The sequence below is a fragment of the Rhizoctonia solani genome, chromosome 1 (assembly GCF_016906535.1).
Source record: "Rhizoctonia solani chromosome 1, complete sequence".
NCBI classification, from domain to species: Eukaryota; Fungi; Basidiomycota; class Agaricomycetes; order Cantharellales; family Ceratobasidiaceae; genus Rhizoctonia; species Rhizoctonia solani.
Genome location: NC_057370.1, coordinates 2,812,733 through 2,838,964, shown reverse-complemented (window position 1 = coordinate 2,838,964; position 26,232 = coordinate 2,812,733). Strand labels below are relative to the sequence as shown.

At 49.1% G+C, this 26,232-nt stretch overlaps 9 protein-coding genes across 9 annotated transcripts; 3 read left to right on the top strand and 6 right to left on the bottom strand.

Annotated features, from left to right (window-relative positions):
- Window positions 1-385: 385 nt before the first annotated feature.
- RhiXN_04460 (Zinc finger, CCHC-type) lies at window positions 386-1,412 on the bottom strand (the record flags this gene model as incomplete). The annotated part of the gene is made up of 3 exons (XM_043324277.1): window positions 386-1,226; window positions 1,285-1,314; window positions 1,381-1,412. The coding sequence occupies 3 exons, from the start codon at window positions 1,410-1,412 to the stop codon at window positions 386-388; spliced, it is 903 nt and encodes a 300-aa protein (XP_043176696.1).
- Window positions 1,413-4,081: 2,669 nt separating this feature from the next.
- On the bottom strand, window positions 4,082-6,600 carry RhiXN_04459 (Cactin; the record flags this gene model as incomplete). Its single annotated transcript, XM_043324276.1, has 10 exons — window positions 4,082-4,096; window positions 4,151-4,211; window positions 4,266-4,475; window positions 4,528-4,838; window positions 4,891-5,199; window positions 5,250-5,474; window positions 5,530-5,622; window positions 5,671-5,991; window positions 6,049-6,298; window positions 6,353-6,600. 10 exons carry the CDS (start codon window positions 6,598-6,600, stop codon window positions 4,082-4,084), a joined length of 2,043 nt encoding a protein of 680 aa, XP_043176695.1.
- Window positions 6,601-9,708: 3,108 nt separating this feature from the next.
- On the bottom strand, window positions 9,709-14,083 carry RhiXN_04458 (diphthamide biosynthesis protein; the record flags this gene model as incomplete). The annotated part of the gene is made up of 10 exons (XM_043324275.1): window positions 9,709-10,223; window positions 10,265-10,389; window positions 10,442-10,458; window positions 10,543-10,954; window positions 11,009-11,084; window positions 12,426-12,575; window positions 12,710-12,920; window positions 12,998-13,085; window positions 13,174-13,485; window positions 13,716-14,083. The coding sequence occupies 10 exons, from the start codon at window positions 14,081-14,083 to the stop codon at window positions 9,709-9,711; spliced, it is 2,274 nt and encodes a 757-aa protein (XP_043176694.1).
- A 901-nt stretch (window positions 14,084-14,984) lies between these two features.
- Window positions 14,985-15,735, bottom strand: RhiXN_04457 (uncharacterized protein; the record flags this gene model as incomplete). The annotated part of the gene is made up of 4 exons (XM_043324274.1): window positions 14,985-15,025; window positions 15,090-15,195; window positions 15,262-15,441; window positions 15,505-15,735. The coding sequence occupies 4 exons, from the start codon at window positions 15,733-15,735 to the stop codon at window positions 14,985-14,987; spliced, it is 558 nt and encodes a 185-aa protein (XP_043176693.1).
- A 527-nt stretch (window positions 15,736-16,262) lies between these two features.
- Window positions 16,263-16,625, top strand: RhiXN_04456 (uncharacterized protein; the record flags this gene model as incomplete). Its single annotated transcript, XM_043324273.1, has 1 exon — window positions 16,263-16,625. The coding sequence occupies one exon, from the start codon at window positions 16,263-16,265 to the stop codon at window positions 16,623-16,625; it is 363 nt and encodes a 120-aa protein (XP_043176692.1).
- Window positions 16,626-17,143: 518 nt separating this feature from the next.
- RhiXN_04455 (uncharacterized protein) lies at window positions 17,144-17,595 on the bottom strand (the record flags this gene model as incomplete). Its single annotated transcript, XM_043324272.1, has 4 exons — window positions 17,144-17,175; window positions 17,227-17,430; window positions 17,478-17,513; window positions 17,568-17,595. The coding sequence occupies 4 exons, from the start codon at window positions 17,593-17,595 to the stop codon at window positions 17,144-17,146; spliced, it is 300 nt and encodes a 99-aa protein (XP_043176691.1).
- Window positions 17,596-17,799: 204 nt separating this feature from the next.
- RhiXN_04454 (Ran-specific GTPase-activating protein 1) lies at window positions 17,800-20,997 on the top strand (the record flags this gene model as incomplete). The annotated part of the gene is made up of 13 exons (XM_043324271.1): window positions 17,800-17,823; window positions 18,338-18,430; window positions 18,499-18,638; window positions 18,681-18,820; window positions 18,884-19,232; window positions 19,656-19,720; window positions 19,775-19,951; window positions 20,017-20,072; window positions 20,134-20,242; window positions 20,294-20,385; window positions 20,436-20,589; window positions 20,643-20,668; window positions 20,722-20,997. 13 exons carry the CDS (start codon window positions 17,800-17,802, stop codon window positions 20,995-20,997), a joined length of 1,701 nt encoding a protein of 566 aa, XP_043176690.1.
- A 56-nt stretch (window positions 20,998-21,053) lies between these two features.
- On the top strand, window positions 21,054-23,370 carry RhiXN_04453 (ubiquitin-conjugating enzyme E1; the record flags this gene model as incomplete). Its single annotated transcript, XM_043324270.1, has 12 exons — window positions 21,054-21,462; window positions 21,527-21,595; window positions 21,650-21,733; window positions 21,777-21,847; window positions 21,899-22,156; window positions 22,216-22,290; window positions 22,379-22,542; window positions 22,595-22,733; window positions 22,757-22,861; window positions 22,917-23,022; window positions 23,073-23,233; window positions 23,287-23,370. 12 exons carry the CDS (start codon window positions 21,054-21,056, stop codon window positions 23,368-23,370), a joined length of 1,725 nt encoding a protein of 574 aa, XP_043176689.1.
- Window positions 23,371-23,730: 360 nt separating this feature from the next.
- Window positions 23,731-25,348, bottom strand: RhiXN_04452 (formate/nitrite transporter family protein; the record flags this gene model as incomplete). Its single annotated transcript, XM_043324269.1, has 13 exons — window positions 23,731-23,844; window positions 23,906-23,968; window positions 24,025-24,061; window positions 24,115-24,121; window positions 24,177-24,182; window positions 24,259-24,313; window positions 24,369-24,433; window positions 24,497-24,546; window positions 24,612-24,783; window positions 24,834-24,900; window positions 24,958-25,000; window positions 25,051-25,186; window positions 25,243-25,348. 13 exons carry the CDS (start codon window positions 25,346-25,348, stop codon window positions 23,731-23,733), a joined length of 921 nt encoding a protein of 306 aa, XP_043176688.1.
- Window positions 25,349-26,232: the final 884 nt, after the last annotated feature.

Genomic DNA, 26,232 nt, shown 5'->3' with positions numbered 1-26,232 from the left:
ACATCCTTTACGGGGACCCCCAAACGACATTTCCACAATTCTATCACAAAGTCTGGTTTGCACACGGGATAAGAACAAAATATAAATCGCGCACCTCACGTACCCACAAGCACTATTTGCCTTTCCACACTTCTACTGCTCAGCTACTACTTCAGCTCAGCTCTCCTCAACAGCCGCGTTCCTACTCCCGCACCAACGGATGTGTGATAGAGATCGTAGTTTGATTTGAGGCTGTCCAGCCACCGGTCCCGTAATGCCTGCCCTAAGCCTTACGTCAGCCTGCCTCTCGCTGTGGTCCATAATCAGGTCTCCCGGGAATGCTGCTTGGGTCGTTCGCAGCAGGTATATGCGCGTATTTGGTTCCGAAGTATGGAGATACAAATAATTACATAAAGGTGTAGACTGAAGCAGCCAATGCACTTTCATCCTTTTCTTTCTCTTTCTTTTCAGATACCCGGTGTTGTAGTCCATGACCCTGTTGCTCATAGGGAGGAAGTGCAGTTCTCGCTGTTCCAGACCGAGACAAAGGCGAGATTATCCAGCGACTTAAGCTACTTCCCCCCGGGGACTTCGGCGACTCAGGCGGCGACAACGAATTGGCTTGGTTATCATATGTTTCGATAGTAGGCGATGATAACGGGGGCATTGCGCCGGGTGGAAGTGGAGGTGAGGCCGAAGAAACATACTGTTTCCGATTGTATATTTCATCCTCATCCTGAGCTGAAACGAGAGACATAGCGCCCGAGTGAGAGGCACCGGGATGATGTAGTGCACAGCTCATACACGGAGGCCCATTTGAGCTTGGGTCAAGGTTGTGAGCAATTGAAGGTCCTGTTCGGTGTGGTTGTGGGCGGGGCGCGTGGGTCGTGATATTGCTGTAGTTGGTTTGAATTGGGTAGGTCCTGGAGCTATCGAATGATTGTCGTAGACTGGATGAGCTCGGGACGAGCTCGGTCTGGCAAGGAATTATGCTATTCTGAACCCCTTGGAAAGTAGCCGCTGGGTATGTAACTCCGTGATTAGAATAAGGACAGGGAGGGGGCGGCTCGTTAGCCTCATCACATGTCTCTTTTTTCTTTTCGCCTTCTTGACCAGCTTCTGTGATAGAAGCTGTTTGTCTTTTGGCTCTTCGACGGCGATGACGGAGTCCGAAGAAAACGGCCAAAATGAGTACGAGCACTACAAGGCCGCCTATAATAGCGCCCGCTATAACAGAGCCTTCAAGACTTTTCAAAAACACATCTCAGCGTGCGCACTCTTTTCTAGCATACGAATCGGGCTTACCCTTTCTTTCCCTTTGAAATGTTAATAGTGCTAGTGGATGTGTGATAACAGAGTAAGGAGATCAAGTAGCTGCGCGTAGCATGTATGGGGGCTTACACAGCTGGTTGCCCATCCGCTGCACCGAGCATTTTTCCATCGTACGTATGAGTTTTAATTATTGTTGAAGAATATTCTGCTGTTGGAGTTGGGGACATGACAAACCGGTTCCAGATAACTTCCAGGCACCTTCCCCGACAGAAATCTTTGTTGAGAGCCTTGAACACAGGCTCCCTTTCGAATCTTCTTCACGAAGACCAACTTCTGGCTCCTGCTTTGTGCCTACGCCCCAAATCACCGATTAATTGAGTTAGAATGATACGCTTTTCAGATGAGCACTGAAACCCACCACAGAAGTTCGTCACAGAGAGCGTGTAGCCCAAGTTCTACCACAGCCCTCTCGAATCTTTTATAATGACTGGATCTTTTGTTGTTCGCGGGCTGTGGCTAAGTGAGAGCTTTCTACTGATGTTACGGGCAAGCGCCCCCTTCATCAGTTCCACACTGCCACACCCCTAGTAGTGATTGTGTGACTTACTATTTGCGGAGTATGGATAATTTAGCCTCAATAAGTAGATCGTAGGAAGCCTCTACAAAACAATACCACGAATTCTGTGGTCGAAGTTGAGAGTGGTGCCGGATAGAGCCACCTTTGAATTTATTGACATCCACTCTACGCAACACTAGTTAGCAGACTCGATCATGGAAGCTTGGCTATGTACTATAAGAGTATCACCGGTAGAATTCAAGGCACAGATCTACAATAAAAGGGCAATGCGGCCATGCAACTTAATTTCAGCACGTTGGCATCTCCATTCAGGATTCGTTTGGGCAAGGGAGCACGCATAGATCTTCCAGATTCAAGTATAAACTAGGCGCCCTTGCCGGGCTTATCTGCATGAACAGCGTGCCAAGTCATCCAATAATTTTTATAGACGTAGTCCTCAGGGCACCGCTGTTATTACCCAGCCATGAAGAGGCTAAAATCGGTCCGGTTCAATGCGATCTAGGGGTCAATCAGCGAGTGCTGTGCCTCCAATGGAGAATTTGATTAAAAGGTAAGGGTAGAAACCAGGCCTGCAGGAGAAATAAGCACCGATAATGTGTATGATGGGTAGGCTGTACGTGGTTAGCACTTGAAACTGTATAGCGATTCTCGGTGTAACGAGTAGCCCGGTTGAGTATTCAGCAGAATTACTAGTAGGCCTACAAGTTGGGCGAGTTTTAACTCGAGTTATTGAACGTGTTGAATGTGCGCTGCCTAACAACTAGTCCCTCGCTGGTTCATAGGAATGGAACTGTTGAGGTTTTTCGACGGCAATGGAAGTGGACCAGGTTGTGCGATCTCAAGGTTTCGGAACTAATGCGTATTCGTGCATCGGGATCGGAGAACATAGAGGTATGACACTTTACTTCAGTCCGGGCATTTGCGCCGTGTGCTATTTGCAAGTATAATATCTAGTGATTAGAGTGGGTACCGTAGAAGATCGACTTCTTGTATCTGTCGTACTGTTAGGATATGGCACTTGGCACTTGGCACTCTAAACAAGAACCACATGCTGAGATGGTCCTCTGAGATTAAAACTAATAGACATTGTACAAATTAATCTCGGCAATGTAGGGCCTTTGACATTGGGAAGTTACAGATCAATGTTGTATTTTGACTACTGGACGGCATCCCGAGTGGCAGCTCGGTGGCTTCGGCAATCATGGGCGTAGCAGCACATCACAGACCAGGCAAACAAAATTGTAGTCCCCCCTCCAGCAACTACCAGGCCTTTACTGATATGTGGGTGAGGTCCAGTAAGCGAAGAGCGGGTCTGTGTATATGCGCGTTATTTATGTACCATGTTGCTTCGTTATTCATTATTGTTGCATCAGAAATTCACTACCACAAATCTAGCATTAACATTTCATGTTTAAGTACATGCCGTCGTCCGAAGTTGTGAAGACTCTATCAATCGTGGAGCTATCGTTGGTGACCATGATCATAATTCTCGGTACTTGGTATTTGTCGATTCCGTACGAGGAAATCATAATGGGAGACACTACGGACGTTCAATAATCAGCTGCTCAGAGGAGAATGAAGAGCCATTAGTAGACTCTCGGCTGATATCCTGGGAGCCTGCACTTTAAGCCGATTATTGGGAAATATGAGATACCAATTGGAAACATTCTAGTGCTCAATATGCTTGGGTCTCTACTATGCCATACCCTACGAGGTGCGTTAGCATGCACATGTAAAGTGCCGGATCAACGCCAATTTACCCCGGAATGCAAACGATATCATATTTGTGCAAGGTGCATTGGTGCACCCAGATCGTGGGTACCAGGTTGACGAATTGGGCGTGAACCCAGAGACGAGTTATGATTGATATGGTGCTTAATGTTTTCAACGTCAAGGTTAACATATTGCCCGGACCCAAGGGGACTATAAATGAATACAAAAATAGTCAAAAATCGAGGCCCGAGCATATGCCCTGATTGGTTCTTGAGTAGCTGGCCATCAGTCAACGTTTCCATCTGAGTTTGAATCGAGGCAAAATAGTTGGCCCATACCGACGCAGTGGCCTATACGGACTCAGGTACCTGGCATGCATTGATGTGGGGACGGAGAAGGTTCCAGTAACACAATGCCAAGAAACCGAGCATGCATCCCAGATTTAATCACGTACTGTTCCGTAGTAGGATGTAATGGTTATTTGGTACAATACAAAATAGATAAGTAGGCGCGACAACGAGAATTGGTGTTGAAGAAAAACTATTTGCGGTAGTACTGATTAAAGTTATTAGCGTGAGCTATGGGCAGCTGATAAAGAGATCGACTTACGTTGCGCCTGAAATTGAACCAAAGTGACAAGCAACCTCTGTCAAAACTACTGCGGAATCCTCTGTTTATCGGTAACATGTTAGACTGGTTTCTCGTGCGGTTATACCAGGCGTACCTTTTGTGAGAATATTCCCATTCACGGTTGACGACTCGGAAGGCGATATCTTCGTAAGGTGGACCGGCAGTGAAATGAAGGAGCACTGTATCCTCGTTTCCAGGTTCTTTGACAATCTTGTAAGTAGGTGCTTTGCTTTTGTCGATGAGGTCCGGGTAGAAAATATTGAATTTATAGCCCTGAACAACCTTGGGTGGAGGGTTATCGGTACTATAAAAAACCCATGAGTATCTTCAAGAATCCAAACACACGAAGAACCTACTCGTAATGGGTCTGATTGTATTTGTTCCATTCGTAACCTGTGTGTATACGATTGAAGTAACGCGGTTTGCGAGGTCGATATTTGTCTTCCCATGTATAGGTAGTTGGGTTCACGATCAGCTCCTCTAGATTGTAGAGTTCCTCTTCTTCATCCATGTTCTTCTCGGCCTCGGCGCGGTACAAAGCCTCCGACTCGATGTCAGCGGCAGATGATGCGCCGGTGTCAACAACAACTCCTTCAGTGACAACGACCTCTGGCTTGGATGCTTTAGGTACAAACAAGGTGGATGTGATGGCGCGTCTTTTGGTAAACTGCAAAGCCATCAGTGATAACTATAAAAAAAATCAATGTAATCCAACTCACCAATTGGGCCAAATCTTCCACAATATCAATAATGTCAACCTGCCGTTCTTCGTACGGAAGTTTACTAATATCAATGAGCTCGGGACTCATTCCACGTTCATACGGCTCAATATCCTCTTGTTCCTTAACTGCAGGTTCTTCAGTGTCTTTTCCAGCATCTGCATGCATGTCGCCACCAAAGGCCCTGTTGCGTGATGTAGCAGCAGCAAGGAGTTCGGATTGAGCTTGGAATGCCTCGTCTCGCTGTCTCCTGCGAAGCTGTTCCAACCGATTCCGGACGACAGCCTCGTGCAATGATTTGAGTTTAGCCTATTGTAAAGTGAGTCGAAATCCCAAGAAGTAAACGGTTAACAAGTTACCTTTGCTTTCCAGACCAACAAACTCTTGAGAAGACCCTCCCAATAGTCAACATCAATGGGTTCTCCACTGGAAAGCTTAGTTTGGATTTGTCGTTGCAATTGGGAGAGTTGGTCGTATGTCTTTCCGGACAAGAGAGAGGAAATATCCGATTCAACACTGTTGTTATTTCCCATCGTATTGGAATGAAGTTGATCCAAACGATCCTTGCACACCACCATCATATTCTACGATAAAATGGGTTGAATAATATAATTTAATAATGAGGATATAGAGACATACCGTCCAGAAATCAATATTGGTCTGAGACTGTTCAAGCGACAAGTATTTTTGGATATCGTCATGTAATTCCTCCGTTTGCTCCAACGACAAATTCTGCAAAAGGGTAAGTAAATAATTTGGTGATAGTTGGGCATTACAAACCTCAAAGATTGCATACGGCTCATCAAAATCAATCTCAAGCCCAATGTCATCTAAACCCAGACCGTCGTCTACATCCCCACTAGCATCCGTAGCAAATTTGAGGTTAAGAACAAGGAAGTCAATGGCCTTGCCACGTTTCTCCTTGAGGCGAATGCCCGCACGACGCCTCTCCTGCTCCAGCTGAAAGTCTCCTTCTTTTGATATCCATTCAGCCATTTGAGCAGATTCGGCCAATCGTTGCATTCGAGCATCCTCTTCTTCCCGAAGTTGTTGTTCTATCTCGCGCTCAGCGCGACGCTTGTTAAGGCGTTCAAGTTCTTCCTGCGCCAAAGCACCTTCAGGATCTTCTCGAGTCATCATAAACATCAAAATACTTACTTTGGCCTCCTGTCTTCGTGTGGCCTCTCTACGTTGTGATTCTTGTACACTAATGCCAGCCTTTTTCTCCTTCTCGGTCTTCTTGTGCCACTTGAACTGCTGGTTCAAGTTGGCGTCATGGAATGGGTTATCCAGGGCATCATATGCACTCAGTTCCGCCGCAACCGTGGGGAGCGATGCGCCCAACTCTTCCCTTTCACGGCGTTTATCCGCCTTGCGAGCAGCTCGCTCGGATGACCTGTCTCGCTTTCTACCAAGCATTAATCGGCATTGAGCAAGCTTCTCGAGAAGATGAAACACTCACTTTTCTTTCCGATCACGGTCACGCTCTTTGCTTCGGCTCCGACTTCTGGTCTTTTTCGAGCGGTGCCTATCTCGCTCACGGTCCTCCTTCTCCCGACTCCGGCTCCTGTGACGTTTCCGTCGTGAATCGCTGTCATAATCATCATGTCGCCGAGATTTTTTAGAGTCTCGCTCCCTATCATGCTCCGTCGACCTATCCCGTCGGGATGAAGAATGCCTAGTAGGAGAGCGAGAACGTGAGCGGCCCATGGTTGACGTCGAGCAGAGACAAGTCAAATTCAACACGTGATACACACTTTGTGAGTCAAATAAGCGCCGAAAACAAGATATTGTAAACTATTACCGACAATAATACCTCCTTCGTCCACCCTGGTCAGAGCAAGAGTGATATCCACTTGACGTCGCTTGGAATTGTCTTGAATTGACTCCTTCTAGCGTGGCCAGCTTCTAGGCACAATTCGAATACGGTTCATCATGAGGTAATTGATTCGTCTATACATTGGTATTATTGGATAGCCATTCAAGTCCTGTATGAATCTTCCTCTATAGAGTCAACAATACATTCGTCTGTTGGATATTTTCACCCTGTTGTACGCTTCATTCAATGCAAATCCGATAGTTAAGCTGGTGCGGGCTCACACGGCTGACTGGATACCTAGTTGTACCCTTCTTAACAATAGTTACCTGAAACAGGGGTTGTTTAATGCAAACTGAACCACTTGCCGCCCCTCGATCCTTGGCTTTATAATAACCGACCTGAGCACGACTTGTTTTTTATGAACGCTGTTTTATTGACGGCATAAGACTGATCCCGAGCTTACAGCACCAACGAAAAACAAGCTATTTCGATACAGATAAGTCCACCGATTTTAGCACCCTTACGCTCTATCCAACCGAACCACAAGTTTTTACAATAGACTCCCACACAAGCTCGTACACTAATGGTGAGGATATACTATCAAGCATTCAGTTTCATAGAAAATTTAAAGCTGTCAACACCAAATGCCGCCGGCAGCTCTAAAGTTGACAGTACATAAGCGTATGGATTTCAACAGACACCTCGTACCTAAAAGACTTTTTGGGATACTCTCAGATAAGATAGTATCAACGATACACATAGGAAGCAATGTTTCAATGGCTGGCGCAACCATGTTGTTTACAGTAGCCTCTTGTAGAACAGATCAAGAAATGACGACGGCCAATCGATAACCGCACAAAGGTTAATTGTTGCTGGGAATGTATTATAACGATTTGTGGCGTTTATGCACAACTGTCTAATGGTAATACCATTCCTACGGGAAGCACAAAGTAAGTAGATGTCACAAACCATTCATGCGTGCGACAGTGTATGTATCAGCACTTAAAACCAATAGCAAAGTCCCTAGTGTAGCCAGAGTTGTGGTTGGTGTCGCCACAATTGCTCTTGTCGTGTTCGTCATCACTCTTATTCACCGTCATGAGGATACTCATGCCGTGCTCGCCTCGCCACAAACACCGAGGAACACAGGACAATGACAAGGGAGCTTCCTTATCAATATACAAGGCCTACCACGGCGTTCCCACATTTCAGTCCCATTCCATCACCGCACAAGGTTAAAATACTGAAATAAGAATGTACACTTAAGTAGGAATTGAACTGAAATCAAGACAATATATTGCATTTCACCAACTCCCATGAGCCCATAATCATCGCCTCCAATCATTCCAATCAATTGTAAACGAGTCAAACCGTTCTTGCAGACGGAATATCAAGCCACTAGTAGCTCTCCCGTTTCTATCAAGCTGCATTCCTTGATTCGGCGAACCTCCCAACACGAAATCATATGTCTTGCGATAGTATCGATGCGCATGGTCACATGAGGACAAGTACAGTACTTTGCCGTTTGACACACACTTCTCCAGACTCGAAGAAGCCCCGAAGAACAGTACGGCTCACAAACTCCTGACCCTCCCCGCCGATAAATACAGAAGAAAGATATTTTAGGAAACGTTTCACTGAATAGAACGTGACAATACATATACTGGCCCAAGACGATTCGCTTCGATAAAATATTATACATGCGCATACATACACCCTAGAATAACCCCCACACCTTCTCCCCGCATAAACTATAAAAACCAAGACAAGGCACACTCAGGTGCGCACTATGATACACGTGGTTCTCCTCCCCCTCCCCCACACACCTTACCTGCAAATCGGCAATCAATCTCGACATCGAAAGGAGCGCTACGCCTCATACGCACAGACACAACCACGCGAGCACCGTGAGCATTTACTATCATTACGCTATTACAACATCACGCGACGTAAAACAAATAGCATAATCCTGAAAAAATAAATAGAGAAAAAAAGCGAAACGAGTTGTAATTGCGCGCGCGCGTGTGTGTGTTTTTTATGTTGCCATTTCTTGTCTTGGCTTATGCCATCATCCGGCCCGGATGTGTTTTTGTCCTTCTGTGTGTGATCTTCGGGTGTTGATGCGATGGAAGTGTGCATACGCACATTGTTTTTCACAATGACGACGACAAGAATGTGAAGAAAATTCCTCCAAGGAGGCGGGGGATAGAGAGGGGGGAGGAGTTGGATCAACCGCTCTGTAGGGTGAGAAAAAAAGCAGATCGACATACAGACACGAGCCACTCGTAATTTAAGCTCGCCACAACGTTGACGATGCACACACGACCAATCCACGTTCACAAAATTAAACTCAAGTTTTAGATTTGGGCCACTAACACAACAACAAGCCACCACGTTCTCGACACGACGCGACGCGTCCACAAGCACTCACAGAGACATCGCGCTCACTTTTTTCGGTTCCGGAATGTGGCACGTTCCTGGGTGATGTACATGAGCACGCACCGTCGGGATATGAACAGCTGTTGGGGATATTTTTTCTTTCGAGATCTGAAGTCCCTGCTTAGCACAGCCCAAGTGATGTCAAAGATCAACCCAATGTACATTATAGCAGTGAAGAACAAAACTTGAAACGACAGGAACTAGGATAACCAGAGAGAGCAAGGGTACAATCGAAGTGTGGAGCGAGTGTTCTATGATACCGATAGACCGAAACAACAACGGACATGAATTCCACAAAAAGAAACGAGGGTATGGATAATGTCAACCAGACATACAGGATAAACGATATGGATAAAAATTATCGACAATGATGGTTCATAGAAGCCAAAAGGGAATTTAACAAAAGAGGGAAGGAACGAGCTACAATTAAAAGCACCAGTGCAGTAACGACTCAATACATACAGAAAAGGGGTTGTGCTGGGACATCTACTATTGGACCGAGCATAGGTCTACTATTATACTCTGCCGTAGATATCAAAGACAACGCGCTGGAAAACAATTTAGGCTCTGGTGATTACCCGACGCGTCGGATTGGGCAGCGGACGATACAGGACGCTGACCGTTGGTCGTCGGGGGCGGGGGAGGAGGGTATGTTTGTGGCATGGACGTTTGCGGTGCCGGTGCATCTGCCCTAGGATGAGGCCAGGACGAAGCAGCCGGTTGGTGGTGGGGCCAAGTGCTGGTTGGGACCGGACGTTGCTGCTGGGGATATCCACCCGCCGGTTGGCGATTAAAGAGCACAGGATTAGCCGGGTTGGGAGCGTAGCTATCCGGGCCACAGGAGGATACTGGAGATAGCCATTCTGACCGGGAGGTGGCGGAGGCTGAGGAGTAGGCGTGTGCTGTTGCTGCCAACGCTCGTTCTCATTAGACCAGTTGGACGGGTAGCCGTTCTGGCCGGGTGGGGGAAGCGGCGAGCTGTTGGCGCCGGTGATTGGCGGTGGAGGCGAGGGAGTAGGAGCACTCGGTGATGCAGTGTCCGTGGCCGACGGGCCCTGGCTACCCGCATCGTTTCCTGCCTCCCTTCAATCTTGGCCTTTTTGGATCGACGCTTACGGACACGGCGGGTGCCCTCAGGGCCGTTCAAGTTGACAGTCCAGTATGATCCCTTTCCAGGCTCGGTGATTGGCCGAGGGACCTTTTCGAAGCACCGGTTCAAGGACAGGTTGCCGTACCGAGTTCTACGGATCGACGGTTAGCGGCGTACGGATTGTGGCTAATGATGACAGGTACCTTCCATCCACTCCCTGCTGTTTTGAACCACGGGAAACTAGACCAAATGAGAGAAAAAAAAAATGAGCATTGGAATGAACGAGCAAGCAATGAAAACGGACCGGGCTTCCATAGTCATAGAGCTCCGACAGAGTAAGCCGTTGACGGGGACTGCCCTGGATCGCGTAGCGAATGATGGTCGAGTACGGGTACGGGGGTTTCTGGCCGGGATGAGCGTCGGCCAAGGCACTCAGATCGTTGGGGAGCTCTGCCGGATCGAGGCCTTGTCCGTTGAGATTACCATAGGTGGATGCCGAGTAGAGAGCGCTCGGGGCTGGGTGGTAGCCCGGGGCAGCGACGTCGTGGTAGGCGGGATGTGGCGGTGGAGGAGCATGGGGGTGGCCTGGCAGCTGGGCAGGCGTGTGGGGCGACGTGCCGGTCGAGGGTGGGTACTCTTGTGGCGGTGGAGGGGGCGGGGGTGGATGGGCCGCTCCCGGCAAGGGGCTTTGAGCCTGGTAGTTGGGGCTGCCGCCACTGCACATGGGGTGAGTCTGTGGGCAAGGCATGGGGAATGAGATAGACACATACTTGTACTGGTCATAGGCACCGGCAGGGCGGTCGTCGTAGCGGTAGGCATCGTGGGCGTCGGGGGCATCGGCAGGACCTCGGGATGTGTCGCGGTAAGGGTGGTGTCGCTGTGTTTGGGACACATGGCGGGCGACATGGGCCGGTTGGCCGTTGGGGCGGTAGGGGGCAGCGGGAAGCGAGGGAGTATATCATTGGGATAGACAGAGTTTCGAGTTAGAGGCACTAGTGCAGGTCGGCTTATGGATCAAATTGTGGGAAATTGTGGGAAATTATGAGATTATGAGTATGGAGTTGTGCAACAAGCAACAGGCGTCTAGTCACAAAGGACAGATGAGCGCAAGAAGGGCCGCGGCGGGGCGATTAACCAAATGCGTGTTGACAAGTCGTGTTGGCTTGTTGTTGTTGTTTGTTCGATGTCCTGATGATGGGAGCCGATGGGCGATCTGTGTTGGGACAAAGTCGTGGCCGGCTGCTGGAAGCGACAAAGAGGGCGAAAGCAGTCCAAAGAGATCACACCAGACCAAGCGCGTTATAAGACGACCCCAGGTTGGACCCGAGCCAGCCCCAGATCTAGCAAATTTGTACTGCTACGATGACACTGCGACACCGTCGGACATCCCTTACGCCCGACAAGTACAAACCACCGTACACAACTCCCGGCCTGCGCTTATCCTGCGTTACCAGCCAACACTCTATATACGCTCAAAAGCACTGCCCCTGTTTCACACACCCTTGACTATATCAGTGTGCAAACTATCAGACGGATCGAGGAGAGAGGGAGAGAGGGGGAGAAAAAATCGGCAAGGTCTGCTCAAGTAAGATTTCAAACACCCAGAGGAGTAGAAAATAAAACGTCACACGTCCCGCCGTCTGTTCCCAAATTCATATAAACACCTCCCGACCGGATGATTTGATTCCGGCCACGGAGCCATATATCCATCGAATCATGATCAAATATTCACCGAGGGTACTCGTCACATGTACAGTATACGCCGTCCGGAGTCCCCTCTGCGCCGGACTCTCGTTCCGCATTTCGTCGGAGAATCCCACCTGTTCGGCAGTATCCATTTACCCCCCTCGCATATAGGGCAGAGGGCAATATTATGCCATTGTTCGGCTTTTGTGTGCGAGTTTGTTTGTCTCGTCTCTCTCTCTCACGTGCACTTTTTTTTTGCCTTGTTACGCATAGCAAAAGGGAGCTCGAGAATCACCAAGGCGAGGGAAAAGGCAAAAGAACTCGTTTAACGCTATTCATACACCCAGCTGGGGCTTCCATGTTCTCGCCTTGGCCCAAACACTATCCTTTTCGTAAAAGTCCATCGGATAGTCGCCGCATTGTCCGTCTGTCCACCCCGGCTGGGTTCCCATAACCACCGCGGCCTCGTACGGGCTCAGCAACGGCCGTGCAAACGCATACCCCAGTCAATCGACAGTCGCGGACACGACGTCTGCACAACACCGAAATGTGAGGCCCGAAACACGCCAGCTTGGCCGGCGAGAGCTCCGAGAGCAGGATCGGGACGTAGGGGACCGTGTGCCGCGAAGTCCGTAACTGGTGCTGTATAGCCTATTCCACGATTGCCTAAATGAGTTATGCGAACCCTCTCTTTCTCTCTCCTCACCGCACACCCCCAGTAGTAAAACATAGGGAAAGTAAACGAACCTGGTGTTGCCTAAAACTCCCTTGTCTGCCCAACGTACCAAGGATCACGCCCCATCTTCCAGCTGTATCCAAACTCGAACTCAAGCTCTGAGTGGCTGTACGGACCGCTTGAGCGCGAACCTCACGCATTTCCGCATGGTCGTACCGTTCCCTCGTTAGCTTTTTCGAATACGGGTCGTACCGAAACGCGGGCACCGCCGGGTTGGCGATCATCATCGCCTCTAGATGAAAGCGTCCGTCCCCACATAACTTTACCAACGAGTCAAGGGAGAGAGAGATTTAGACTCTGCAGTATGAAAGAAAGGGTACGAAATTGTACTACGTACACCAGTGCATCTACGTCGTTGGACAACCTTGGAGCCGTGCATCCGAGGATCTCTCCCGGACTCAGCGGCTTTGAGCGAGGGATCATCGCTTCGTACCGACCGTGCCACATTTTAGGCCGCGCCGACTCTTCGGACTCTGAACCAGTGATCAACCCAGCCGGTCCGCTTCTACGGACAAATCATCCTTGAGTCTCTGCACGGCAGCTACAAACTGAATCGTCGATACGAGTGCGAGTCGAGTTGGCTGGTCCTCTTCTGGCGCCTTGGATTTACCCTTGGTGTCCTCGGGAGCAGCTTCAATCGCCAGAGCTGGTTTGCCGCTGTGAATCTTTTCTCCAGTCGGTATATGCTCGTCGGTGAGCAGCCTTTCCCGAAATGTATGTCGCGAACTGGGAAAGTTCATGCGTATTGTGTTGGTCAAGTGTTCTGAATCAATCGCTATCTCGACAAAGATGTATATGTCTTGATCGTTGTGGTATCGATCGGCACTGTACAAATCAGAACAAGAGACGAAACAATAGAATATGATAGCTCACCAAGGCAACTGTGTCCGTAATGCACCAGCATATCACATCCCAGCGCAACAGCCGTATAATCATCAATGCAACATGCACCATAGGTAACATCCCCCATAATAACCGTCAACGCCCAGTGAACCTATCCCGCTGTCATTAATATCCCCCAACAAGGTAACCTCCCCGTTTCCCCCAAAACTTACCTCTCTATAATATCCGCAACAGTACAAGCATACATCTGCAACCCCTCGGGCATCTGCAACGCCACCATCTTCGCGCCATTCTTCCGAACATGATGGACCGTCTTGTGGATCTCGAATGAATAGTTACGCGGAAGCTGGTCTGCAGCAGCCTGCAACAACGGGTCTCGCAAAATCGACTCGGGGATCTGGTTCGCGATCGTTCCTGACAGAGTCCCCGCCGCGCCAGGCTTGCTCGTGCGTCCCACGAACCGTTTACGGGGTTTGGGGTTGGGGCTCGCGTTGGTGCTGGGGTTGAGTTTGGGTTTGGGCTTTGATGTACCAGTAGTAGGAGTGGGACTAGACTCGGCGGGACCAGGCTCGGTTGACATGGTTGTTGCGTGCGCAGATCTAGACTTGTCGTTAATTTTCCATGATCATGAGAGAAGAGCCACATGGCTTCAGGTGATCTGCGCTTTGTATGCGCTCGGCGCTTAATTAGAGCATCCCACCCTCTCCTCCCTTGAAATAAACTTCCCCCCCCCCTTCCCCTTGCTCTTGTTCCGGAAATTCCGAAACCCGGTTCCTCGCGAATACAGATGTATATGACGCATGCTGTGTACGTACAAATGACGGTCTTGTGGTGTGAGAGCTTTTCTAGCTCCATCGATAGCAATACGAAACTCTACGATACAGTATCGAATCGAGGCGGGAACGCATCTGGGAGTAAGCCCCAACTGTATGTGGACCTGCGAAAAAAAAAAGAGAGGATCTCGCCCCTCTCCGACCGAACCGCATCACGACCAGACATGAAGAATAATGTGGGGTTGCCATGTTCATTAAAACCCACAACGCGATCTCCCACGTGGCGGAGTCTTAAAAAAAAAGGCTAATCGCCCATGATCAAGTCGGGGAGTCTCGGCTTTTTAACAAGGCCCGCCCCCCAGAAGATCAAAAAAGGCCAAGTGGAGTTCTTCGATCAGCGCCCCGTCGCACTTTGGAGAGAGGGGTCGCGACCTTTTTTCGAGCGAGATTAAATGAGTAGGCAACTGCGTTCAATTTCAACGCTCGGCACGCAACAGGGCTGAATGAACACAATTTATATCATAGGCTGTATCGGGATTGGTCTTGAACCCTCGTTTTGAGTCGCGCCAACCCCATTGATGGGAACCGCGCGCACATGAAATATCTTGTCCGATAGATGGACAATTGACAATCGAATTACCGACGCAGGGCTGGGTATGACGTAGACAACTACCATAAAAGTACAGAACCCTAGACGTACACGGCTTATCACTGAGGTGCGCCTTCCTCTGGGCCGGCCGGGAGAACGACTGGAAAAGCGCATTGCGCATGGGCGTCATTGCTACTGAAGAGGAGTAGTCTGGTTGTACTTACGAAGGATGATAAGAGCGGGGACGATGTACATCCAATACTTTTGAATAAACGATTGCTCCGAAACTGGTTTGATCGGCTGGCCATCCGCACCCATCGGAGGAGGGACCTTTAATCGAGGACTTGGCAAGGAGAGTCAAGGAGGCGAGAGCCGTATGCATGCACAATGACTCACGTAAACGCCGGAGTGGGGGACTTGACTTGGACATCCGTACTTGCAATATACATAGCCGACGGTGTATGGGGACATGCGCCATTTGGGAACCGAGTCGAGGTGGTAGTCTAGCGCGAAAATATCTCCAGACACGGTCTTGTGGAGAGTGAGATATTCCTCATAGGCGCTGGTCAGGTGGCACTTGTAACCGTAGATGGGAATTGTTAGAACTGGATCGATGGGCATGCGCGCGTCTAGACTTACGAGTTTGACCGAGGAACGTGGCCAATCGTCTTGGTCCCCATCGGTTTCAAGGGCAATTTCGTAGCGCGTGTCTGGTGTGGAAGCGATCCATGTCGCGAGTTGGTCTCTGAATGCATTTGCAGGAGCATATGATGGTCCAGTGGGCGTCAAGACTACAGTGCCCTTGTGACTGAATGGCACTGGTTGCTCCCCCGGTCGTCGTATTCTATGGTGAATGAACAGCCGTATCATTCGAGGCAAATGCGCTGGCGAATGCAGTGAATGAGAGCAATATAGGAAAGATCCAGCGCGTCATTGTACGAAGCCGGTAAATCAAGCAGTGGGTTGCCAGCGAATAGTCATGCCGAAGAGCGCCGGAACCACGGATGGTCTGGATCTCGGAGATGGCAGTCTAGAACTTGGACCCAACTGTGAAATATTCGGATGAGGGGCTCGAATTTGACGTCGGAAACTCTTTCTTGTTTCTTACATTCTGGCCACGCTTGGCTCCACTAGCGTGCCGGTGAGTGCGATAATCTATATAACATCGGGGGCTGAGGTGAGGGACTAGCAACGACCTCGTTCAATCTCATCGTCCGTGGCGTATATAGTCTGAAATTCTGAATCGGTCGATCAGTGGCCGATATAATCTGTCTGTGTTGCTTCTTTCCCCGAGCCAGAACCCTCCGCTCCGGACTCACTACGTATAGCACCGTCTCGTCTCTGCTGTTAAAGGCCCTGCTATTGCCCCCCACTCTGCTCCACCCCACTTGACCACGATGACGATTGTACTTGCCCACCCCAACCAATCCACACTGCTCACACGCCGTGCTGGCCCTGCTGCTGCCCGCCGCCCGAGTCCTCCCTACTGGCTCGCCTGGCAACGAGACCCCCATCTCGAGGTTGCTGATCTGCGCTCATTCTACAACCGCGAGCGCACCCGCACCGAGAATATCAAACGCACTGTCGCCTCCCGTCGAAAGACTCGTGCGCAATCACCATCCGCCCAATCACCGGAGCCCGAGGAGCCACAGCCTGTACTCATAAATCCACCTATGCCTGCCCCAGCCCCAGCTCCAGCTATTGTCCCACCCCCGCTCCCGCCCCCGCTCCTGTACCCATTCAGCCCGAGAAGCAGCTAGATCTTCTCGGCATGTATTCATCTCTGCTCGAGTCGAGACTACAGAGCGTCGAGCGTGTGTCCAAGCTCCTGTCTGACTGGCGTGAACACAAACCATTGGCCGATGCCCCGTTCCCCCCCTCGAGGTTCCATGACGTGACATGTTATCCCATCCACCCACCTTGGTCTGTTCTTTTTATACATTGTTTTATCATTTGACCTGTATCCGCTACACGCATCCCATACCCTATTTATTTGTTCGCATCTTTCTTTTTCTCTCATGACATGTTGTTCTTCGAGTCTGGCCCTGGCCCTGTCCCGTTACTGAATCAGGGCCGTCCCTGTGTTTCCAACCCCATTGTACTAGACCTTATAGTAAAATGCAACTAAACAACAAATCGTCACTTGGGCGTGAATCCTAACGCTTCCCAAATCGTTTTTCGATCCGAGCATGCACTTTGCTACTTCCAACCCAGAACATTCTACTGACCCAGCGGTGGGGTTGTGCGGGGGTATAGTGCACATGCATTCACGACTCTACTAGATTACTCTCGTTTGACCTCGAAGAACGACTGGACCCAACATCAGAAAGTCGGTCCAGACTCTGCGGACTTGTCGCTTACCTGGAGATAGTACACCTGGAACCCGCACACGGCGACTAGAACCACTGCCTGGCCAATACTCCACCATTTGACACGGTCGTTGGTCGATTCCGCCGTGTTCCGGTGCACGCGTTTCTCGGATAACAATGTATTCCTGTTCGTCCTTGACTGCTTGTAACCCAATGGCTAGTTCTCGAACTTCACGCTCAATAGGGGCAACCGTGCCTGTTTCCAGATTCAGACACTTGGCGCAACCAGAAAGGACAACGTACCATCGTCTTGGACGTATATCACCGTGCACGTTGAAGCTATTATTTACCGTCAAGGCGCCGTTCGAAAAGAGGGAATGTGGGCTTGCGTACCTAACTTCTTATCCGTCACTGTGCTCATTTCGTTGGAGAACATACGAGTATCGCCCGTCTTTTTCCGCAGTCAATGATGCTGTGCCCTCGGACTCTTTGAGACGTTTATGGAGTGCAATATTGATTGGGTCGGATAGCTGTGTAGCGTGGGTTAGTTGTCTTGATCAGAGGGAGATGCACACGGTACTCGCCCAAAAGTCGATGTCCAGATGACCTCCTCCTCCTACTTGATATGTCACTGTCATCTATTCAAAAGGTCAGGCCCACGACAAGTTGTACGCACACAGAGACCCGCCTTGTCATTAATATGCAAGTCTTCGAAAAAGCATTCTTTTTTCCCAGCTGGAACCTCGATCATGTGCGCGCCGCGAGCCACGACGTTGCCAACAAAACCAACACACCCAAGCCCTCATCATTAAATCCCCTAAAACTAAAACTAAAAAAGTACGAGTAAAGTTGTCGTGTTCCCAAGTCGTCGCGAGCTTTAGCGCTTGTGCTTACACTATCAGATTCTGCATCCGTGATAGCGATCCGTCTTTGTCGAAGCGCCACACGAGAGGCCGCGGTTTGGAAGAAATCACTTGACTCTGCCCTTGACCATCTAGAAAGACTCGCACTCCCGACCACAACTGGTAACCATGGGCCGAACAACAAGAGCAATATGTGAGTATGTTTGATGTTATATTCCTGGTCTAGCAGGCGGCTGTGGGCACGCTGCGATTGGGCACAGGGGACGCGTCAAGACATTGTACTGATTGTTGTGCTTGCAGGAGGAGACCGGTGGTAACTACGAGCCCGTCCACAGGCTCACTGAACAAGTCGAGACCAAGACACACGAGGAGACGAGGATGTCTTGCTTAACAGTACGTATTCACGCGATTCATTAGTCAAATGGAGTAATGACTGGGTCTTGCCTTGCAGACGTGCAAAGCTCTTCCGCTTCGAAACTACGATTTCCGAGTGGAAGGAGCGTGGGACAGGTGACGTCCGACTTTTGCAGCACAAGGTGACCAAGAAGGTCCGTGTGCTCATGCGCCGCGACAAGACTTTGAAGATTTGCGCCAATCATTGGTACGCGACGCGTCTCTTATTCATTTGATTATGTGTTTATAGTATCGCTCTAGTCACTACCGACATGAAGCTCCAGCCTAATGTTGGCTCTGACCGTTCCTGGGTGTGGAAAGTTGCTGCTGATATTTCGGACGGTGAACCGACTGCCGAGACCCTTGCTATTCGTTTTGCGAACAAGGATAGTGAGTTACCTTTCGTGCGCGTTTAATGGATGAGACACTGAATGTATGCGCTTTGTCTGTTAGTCGCGGACGAGTACAAGAAGGCATTCGAGGATGCTCAGGCAGCTATCGCCAATCTCACGTCTGCTGACCCAGATGAGCCACCAGCTGCTGCTCCCGAGCCAGAGGCCGATGCTCCCGATGCTCCAGCTGCTGGTGAAGACCCGCTACGGTTCCCGAGCCCGTACCGTAGCTCCGGCTACTGGGGAGGCAGAAGAGCAGGCCCCCGCGAGCACCGAGCCGGAGACGGCCGAACAGGCAAAGGTTGGGAATCTGCTGAGGCTGAGACTGAGAGCAAAGAAGAAGAGAAGGCGCCAGTTGCGGAGGAAAGAAAGATTAACTCTTTGCTAGATAATTTTTTTAGTCCGATTCTGTTACTTTCAATAAAATTCATGTTCAATATCTTGAATTGTTTTGTGCAATAATAGCGTGTGCTGCTAAATTGTGGAGCTTGGAAGGTGCTGGTAGGATGACAAAGCGGCCCGACGGGTTACCTCATGTTACACGATCTGAGCGCATCACGAAACCCTGAGCTCTACTCGACCGCGACCATCCACTGCGCGCGGACGGCACCACTCAAATTTTTTAACGAGAAATAAAATTAAATAATGTCTGCCATTGAAATCGACGAAGCACAAATCGACGAGGGTCTGTACTCTCGTCAACTGTAAGTGTTCCTACTATCTGGATGATAGCCACTTATCGTTCATTTCCGCATAGATACGTCTTGGGCCATGAAGGTAAAACATCTATTTAAGAACACATGCGCGATAAATACTCGATTCTGATGATCCAGCAATGAAACGTATGCCGCCTCGAATGTGCTGATTGTTGGGGTCAAGGGCTTGGGTGTCGAAATCGGTAAGGCCGCGCGACCAGGCTCTTCCCACGTCTCCTAACATTCGCCCTCGATAGCCAAGAACATCGTCCTGGCCGGTGTCAAGTCTGTTACTCTCTTCGACCCCGAACCAGTTCAAGTCCAAGATCTCGGTACACAGGTTAGACGTTTCAAAGATCTCATAGCGCGCCGCTTAACTCATACCATCATCATCAATATCCCTTGGCAGTTCTTCTTGCGCGAGTCGGATGTGGGTAAACCCCGAGCTGCGGCGACCCTTCCTCGACTGCTGAGCTTAACGCATACGTACCTGTGAAAGATCTTGGCGGTAGTCCCGGACAGGAGATTACTGTGGACTTGATCAAGGGATTCCAGGTTTGTGATGGTTCAAGCTCTGGATGTATGCGGATTTTTAATCTCGGGGAGGGGTGTGTAGGCGGTCATTTTGACAGATGTTCCGCTTAGCAAGCAGCTGGAAATTAACGACTGGACGCATGAGAACGGTGTCCACTTTATTTCTGCGGAGACTAGGGGGTTGTTTGGGTGTGTGTTTTGTGTTCATTATTCAGCATGTGTCTTATTATTATTGGGCATAGTTTCCGCATTCAATGACTTTGGACCCAAGTTTACATGTATTGATGCTACCGGAGAACAGCCCTTGACCGGGATGGTTGTTGAAATCAGCAAGGTGAGTTGGATCTCCTACGGAGCTAGAACGCCGTTAACCGTAGCACTCAGGACAAGGATGGTATTGTTACCTGTCTGGATGAGACCCGACACGGTCTAGAAGACGGCAACTTTGTTACTTTCTCTGAAGTCAAGGGTCTTGAGGAACTTAATGATTGCGAGCCTCTCAAAGTCACCGTCAAGGGGCCTTATACCTTTTCGATTGGTGATACCTCTAACCTCAAGGGTGACTACGTATCAGGCGGGATCTTTACGCAGGTCAAAATGCCCAAGATATCGAATTCGTAAGTTGCAGTGGCGGTGATCTAGAGACCTTGATTGAACCTAGATTGGATAGAAATCACTACGAGAGTCATTGAAATCGCCCGAATTCTTCATCACTGACTTTGCCAAGTTTGATCGCCCTGCGACTCTTCACGCTGGTTTCCAAGCTCTCTCTGCCTTCAAGGAAAAACATGGTCACCTTCCCAAGCCTAGGAATCCAGCAGATGCCGAGGCCGTGCTTGCACTAGCCAAGGAGATTGCAGGATCTGACGCGGAAGACCTGAACACCAAAGTCATCCAGGAGCTTGCTTATCAGGCGACCGGGGATATTCGCCGGTTAACGCCGTGATTGGAGGTTTCATTGCGCAAGAGGCGCTCAAATCTGTTTCGGCCAAGTTCCACCCCATGATCCAACATTTGTACTTTGACTCGCTCGAGTCTTTGCCAGCCGCGACCCCTTCAGAACAAGACTGCTCCTCAACAATCCCGATACGATGGTCAAATTGCGGTCTTCGGTTCATCATTCCAAAAGAAGATTGCAGATCACCGCCAGTTCCTCGTAGCGGCGCAATTGGATGCGAGATGCTCAAGAATTGGTCGCTCATGGGTCTGGCCTCGGGCCCCAAGGGTATTATCCACGTAACTGATTTGGACACAATCGAGAAGAGTAATTTGAACAGACAATTCTTGTTCCGGGCCAAAGATCTTGGCAAATTCAAGAGTGAACAGGCGGCCGCCGCGGTGATCGACATGAATCCAGATCTTACTGACAAGATTGTTAGTCATCAAGATGCAGTAGGCCCAGATACTGAGAGTGAGTTTTTATCGTGGTACATGCTTCGCTTGCGCGCAACTAAGTTATTACGTATTCATTGTAGACATCTATGGGGACGAGTTCTTTGAGAGTCTAGACGGCGTTACAAACGCACTAGACAATATTAAAGCTCGTGAGTTGGAGCCTCATCTCGGCTCTCCTTCAGCCTTCTCACAAATGTCACCAGGTTTGTACATGGACCAGCGTTGCGTGTTTCTTCCAAAAGCCGCTGCTGGAATCTGGAACTTTGGGCACCAAGGGGAACACACAGGTTGTTGTCCCCCATTTGACGGAGTCTTACTCGTCTTCACAAGACCCGCCTGAAAAGGAGACGCCGTCTTGTACGGTTAAGAATTTCCCTAACCAGATTCAGCATACCATTGAGGTGAGTGTGGGGTACGTACAGTATTTACTTGTGCTGATGACCTTTGTACAGTGGGCGAGACAACAGTTCGATTCATTGTTCGTCAAACCGGTTCAGAGCGTAAACTCATACTTGTCCGAGCCTAACTTTATCGAGAGCACGCTCAAGTATGGCGGACAATCAAGCGAGCAGATCAAGCAAATCCATGATTATCTTGTTGCCAATAAGCCTCTGACGTTTGAAGAGTGCATAGTCTGGGCCAGGTTGCAATTTGAGGATAATTATGTGAATGCGATTAAGCAATTGCTATACAGCTTGCCCAAGGATGCGGTACGTATTTCAATTTTGCGTACGGGGTAGCTTGTATACTAATTTGAGTGGTGTGTTAGGTAACGAGTACTGGTCAACCATTCTGGTCTGGTCCCAAACGCGCCCCAGACCCATTAACGTTCGATTCAGACAATGTACGTTTCTCCTTGGCTGAAACACACCAATGACTCACTATATACCCTATTGACTAGGCCACTCACCTCGATTACATTATCGCTGCAGCAAACTTGCATGCACAATTACGGTCTCAAGGGGAGCAACGACCCTGCGCTCTTCAAACGAGTGGCCGATGGTGTCAAAGTTCCTGAGTTTGTTCCCCGTTCAGGTGTCAAGATCCAGATCAATGAGACCGACGCGCCTCAGGAAGGGACCGGAGCTGGTGGTAAGTTTTCATCCAACCCTACCAAACTGCCGGACTCTGACGGTGAATGAATCTAGCGGTGTCGACACTGGTGACTTGTCCAATCAATTGCCCTCGCCATCCTCCCTTGCAGGATACCGGCTCAATCCTGTAGAATTTGAGAAGGATGATGATACGAACCATCACATTGACTTTATCACCTCCGCGCCAATCTTCGTGCGTTGAACTACTCGATTCAGACCGCCAGCCGTCACCAGACAAAGCAAATTGCCGGGAAAATTATTCCTGCGATTGCCACGACCACTTCGCTCGTTACTGGATTGGTCTGCCTAGAACTCTACAAGGTATGATTTCGAGCCAACCAGAAAGCTGGGGCAAGCTAACAACTCGCGTCCTCAGATCGACAAGAAAGAAAAACTTGAGGACTACAAGAACGGGTTTGTCAATCTGGCCTTACCATTCTTCGGTTTCTCGGAGCCTATTGCTGCCAAGAAGAACAAGGCAAGTATATCTGCATATCCTGTGCCTGTCAGCAGTTACTGATCCCTAAACTAGTACGGCGAGACCACATGGACTCTATGGGATCGCTTCGAGTTCAAGAACAACCCTACCCTCAAGAACTTGTTTCTTGGTTCGAGACTAACCACAAGTTGGACATTTCCATGGTTTCCCAGGGTGTATCGATGCTCTGGTCCTCCTTTACACCCCCCAAGAAGGTTCGTATCCGGTCATTTCATTCATTCAGCAAAATTAAAAACCCTTGGCGCAGAGCCAAGAACGACTCCCGATGAAGATTAGCGAACTCGTAGAGCACGTCAGCAAGAAGCCCATTCCCCCTGGACAAAGAACTTAATTCTCGAAGTTATTGCCGCTGATGAGGAGGGCGAGACGTGGAAGTAAGATCTATTGTTCCCCTTCACATCGGGCCCCCAGACGCTGATGGTTTGTTCCTTCCTAGATCCCGTTCATTGTCGTCAAGATCTAAGTCAATCGCTGTCGAGTACAAAGCTTGTATACCGCCGTACTATCATATGTATCAATCATCAACGAGTTCAAATGAATTACAAATCAATCTTGCTGTTGATACACGGATGGAAGAAGAAAGTTAATACGCAGTAGAAACTCCGAATCAATAGAGAGCACGTGGGTAACAAAGAACTCCATCACACACGGTTTTATTCCTTTCTTACGCTGGAATCGATTCGCCTTGAAATTACACGATCCACAAGTGACGACCCGGACGAGCTGCCCTGTTCCCCAAGTCCCGAGACTCGCGTTCGAATAATGGGTTGAAGAAGTACATGAAAGGGAGCGCAACAAGTAAGGCCTAGCAAGTCGAAGAATTAAGCTCATGTGCAAATCGAGGTACATGCACAAAGGTAACATACCCCTACCACATTTCCAAGGAAGGATGCAATTAGACTCTTTTTGATGTAGTCGGCAACCGTCATCTAATTTCACGGAGTCAGCCGAACGTGCCTTGTGAATAATGGCTATCATGGCTTACATCGGCTCCCATCATGATACCGAGGGGGATGAAGAACCTATTGAAATACATTAGGCATACGTATAGTTTTATTTGCTTTTCTAGTCTTACATATTGGCTGGGAAGGAGCGGTTAGCTTCTATGCAAGAGATGCAATAATTATCAACACCTACCAACCACTACGATTTAAAAAACCAGGACAGAAATTTCACTCTGTGTAAGCCCTTGATCAAGTCGCTCGGCCATCTTGCTTACCGTGGTCAAATCCTGCAGCAACGAAAGTAAAGATAGGTATGAATATAGCAACGATCTATTTGGCGTCTTCTGTCAGATAATTGATGACTGGGGTCATCATATACACGGACCTTGGAAATGACCTCAGTTGCAGCCATAGCCTGCCACACAGCAATGCACACAAGCCAATTACAGCCTAAAATTGACAACAGTGGTTAATAACTTGACCTCGCTGGATTAGATCACTCCTAGCACTGACCGATTCCGCGCAAGAAGATTTGATGCCAATGCGGATCCATTGCCTTGTGTCTTTGATCGAACGGATATAATTAGCACCGTGATTACAAATTCAGCGATCAGAACCAAGAACTTACAGTACAAAATGCGGACGTAAGTTGGGTACGGCTCCGCAGAAAGAATGCCGGAAGCTATTATTAGTTTGAATCAACCCAGTGCCCATGCGTATGGAGAGAGATGACTGGCCGTACGTACCCTTGACGAGAACTCCGGCGAAGAATAGGCTCCCAGTAAGGTTACCAAACAGAACTGAACAACGGTTTCAGACCTCCGGCTAGGTGATATTCTATGGTTCCCACCTATTAACCAGTTCATTGGGAGTGACCACCATGGTGCAGCACGCTTAACCAGGAGCATAGGGACGGTCTTTATATGCATTTCATTAGTAGGAAGGCTGAAGGGGTTTGAAACAACCCTACTTACCATCATGTTGCTCGTTAGGAGCTCTTGGCCTTGAAGGACGATCCTGGGACAACAATCAGCTAAACTAAATGATTCTATGTATTCGGTACGTACATTACGAGTCCAACCGGGAATACTAATCCACCAAGCACCTTGACTAACCCTGGGTTGGAGCTAGTTATACCGGCCGAGCCTCCGGACACGATGACGTGCAGGAGACCTCCGAATGACAGGAACGCCCGGCGATGAACTATTCTCACAACCAGTTGAGCCGGTTCCATTGAAGAGATGATATATTTTGAGTACGCACCGCTTTGAAAAACACAATGTCGGCTCTCTGGTTGTTCTTTGCCAAGGCCAAATCAAACATCTTCTGCGCTGTCTGCACAGGCGTAAGCGTAGCGTCTGCCATGTCGGTAGTATCTATGCGTTTATTGGAGAGGGGCCCCACGGCACGTCGCTGATCGAGTTTCGGTTGCTAGCAAGTGGTATGTGCAAGCGAACGGACAAGAGGGGTAACGTCCGTGCGGAAGAGCGAGATGCGACCAGAGGTTGGTCTATGCCACTCGGCTACGTGCTCATATACAGGGCGATTGTGATCACTTACATACACCATTACTTTAGCTTGACCCTCGCGGATTGAGATAAAAGCTGAGAAAAGAAGATGTGGAGATGCTATTTTTGTCTGCAATGATATGCTGCCGGACCAATGAGAGCCGGTGGTAAGTTCATACTGAGAAGAGAAGCCAGGATCACAGCGCGGCCGGGCATGAGCTAACCAAAGGGCCACACTACCAGTGAGTCCGGAAGGATTAGTAAAGCGTGCCTGGGTATATTTAGTCGTTCTAACATTGTGATTAATAGGTTTTTACCGTGTTTAGATGGGATAGTCAGTGTACATGCGCATATACTCCAGGTTAGCAAAGAATGAAATACGCTGGCAAAATCACCGAGATTGTCGTAGATCACATTATCTGATGTCACGCTATACCATAATTGTATAAAGAAGTACCCACATACTCGAACGTTCACGTTGCGGTGGAGTGAATTGTAACGAAAAATAGCCCACGATAAGGTGCTTAAATTGACAGAATGCGAGAGAATTATAGATAGATACTCACGTTGGCTATAGAAACTCGTGTCTTTGACTTATTCGAATTTGTAGGGTCACACGCCAGTGAGAAGGGAAAACACTGAACAAACATATACAATTAATTGTGGCAACAAGAAATGTCCGAGAATCTGTACAACCGAACAAAAACTAGATGTGTGGACGAGACCCAGTAAATCGACCCG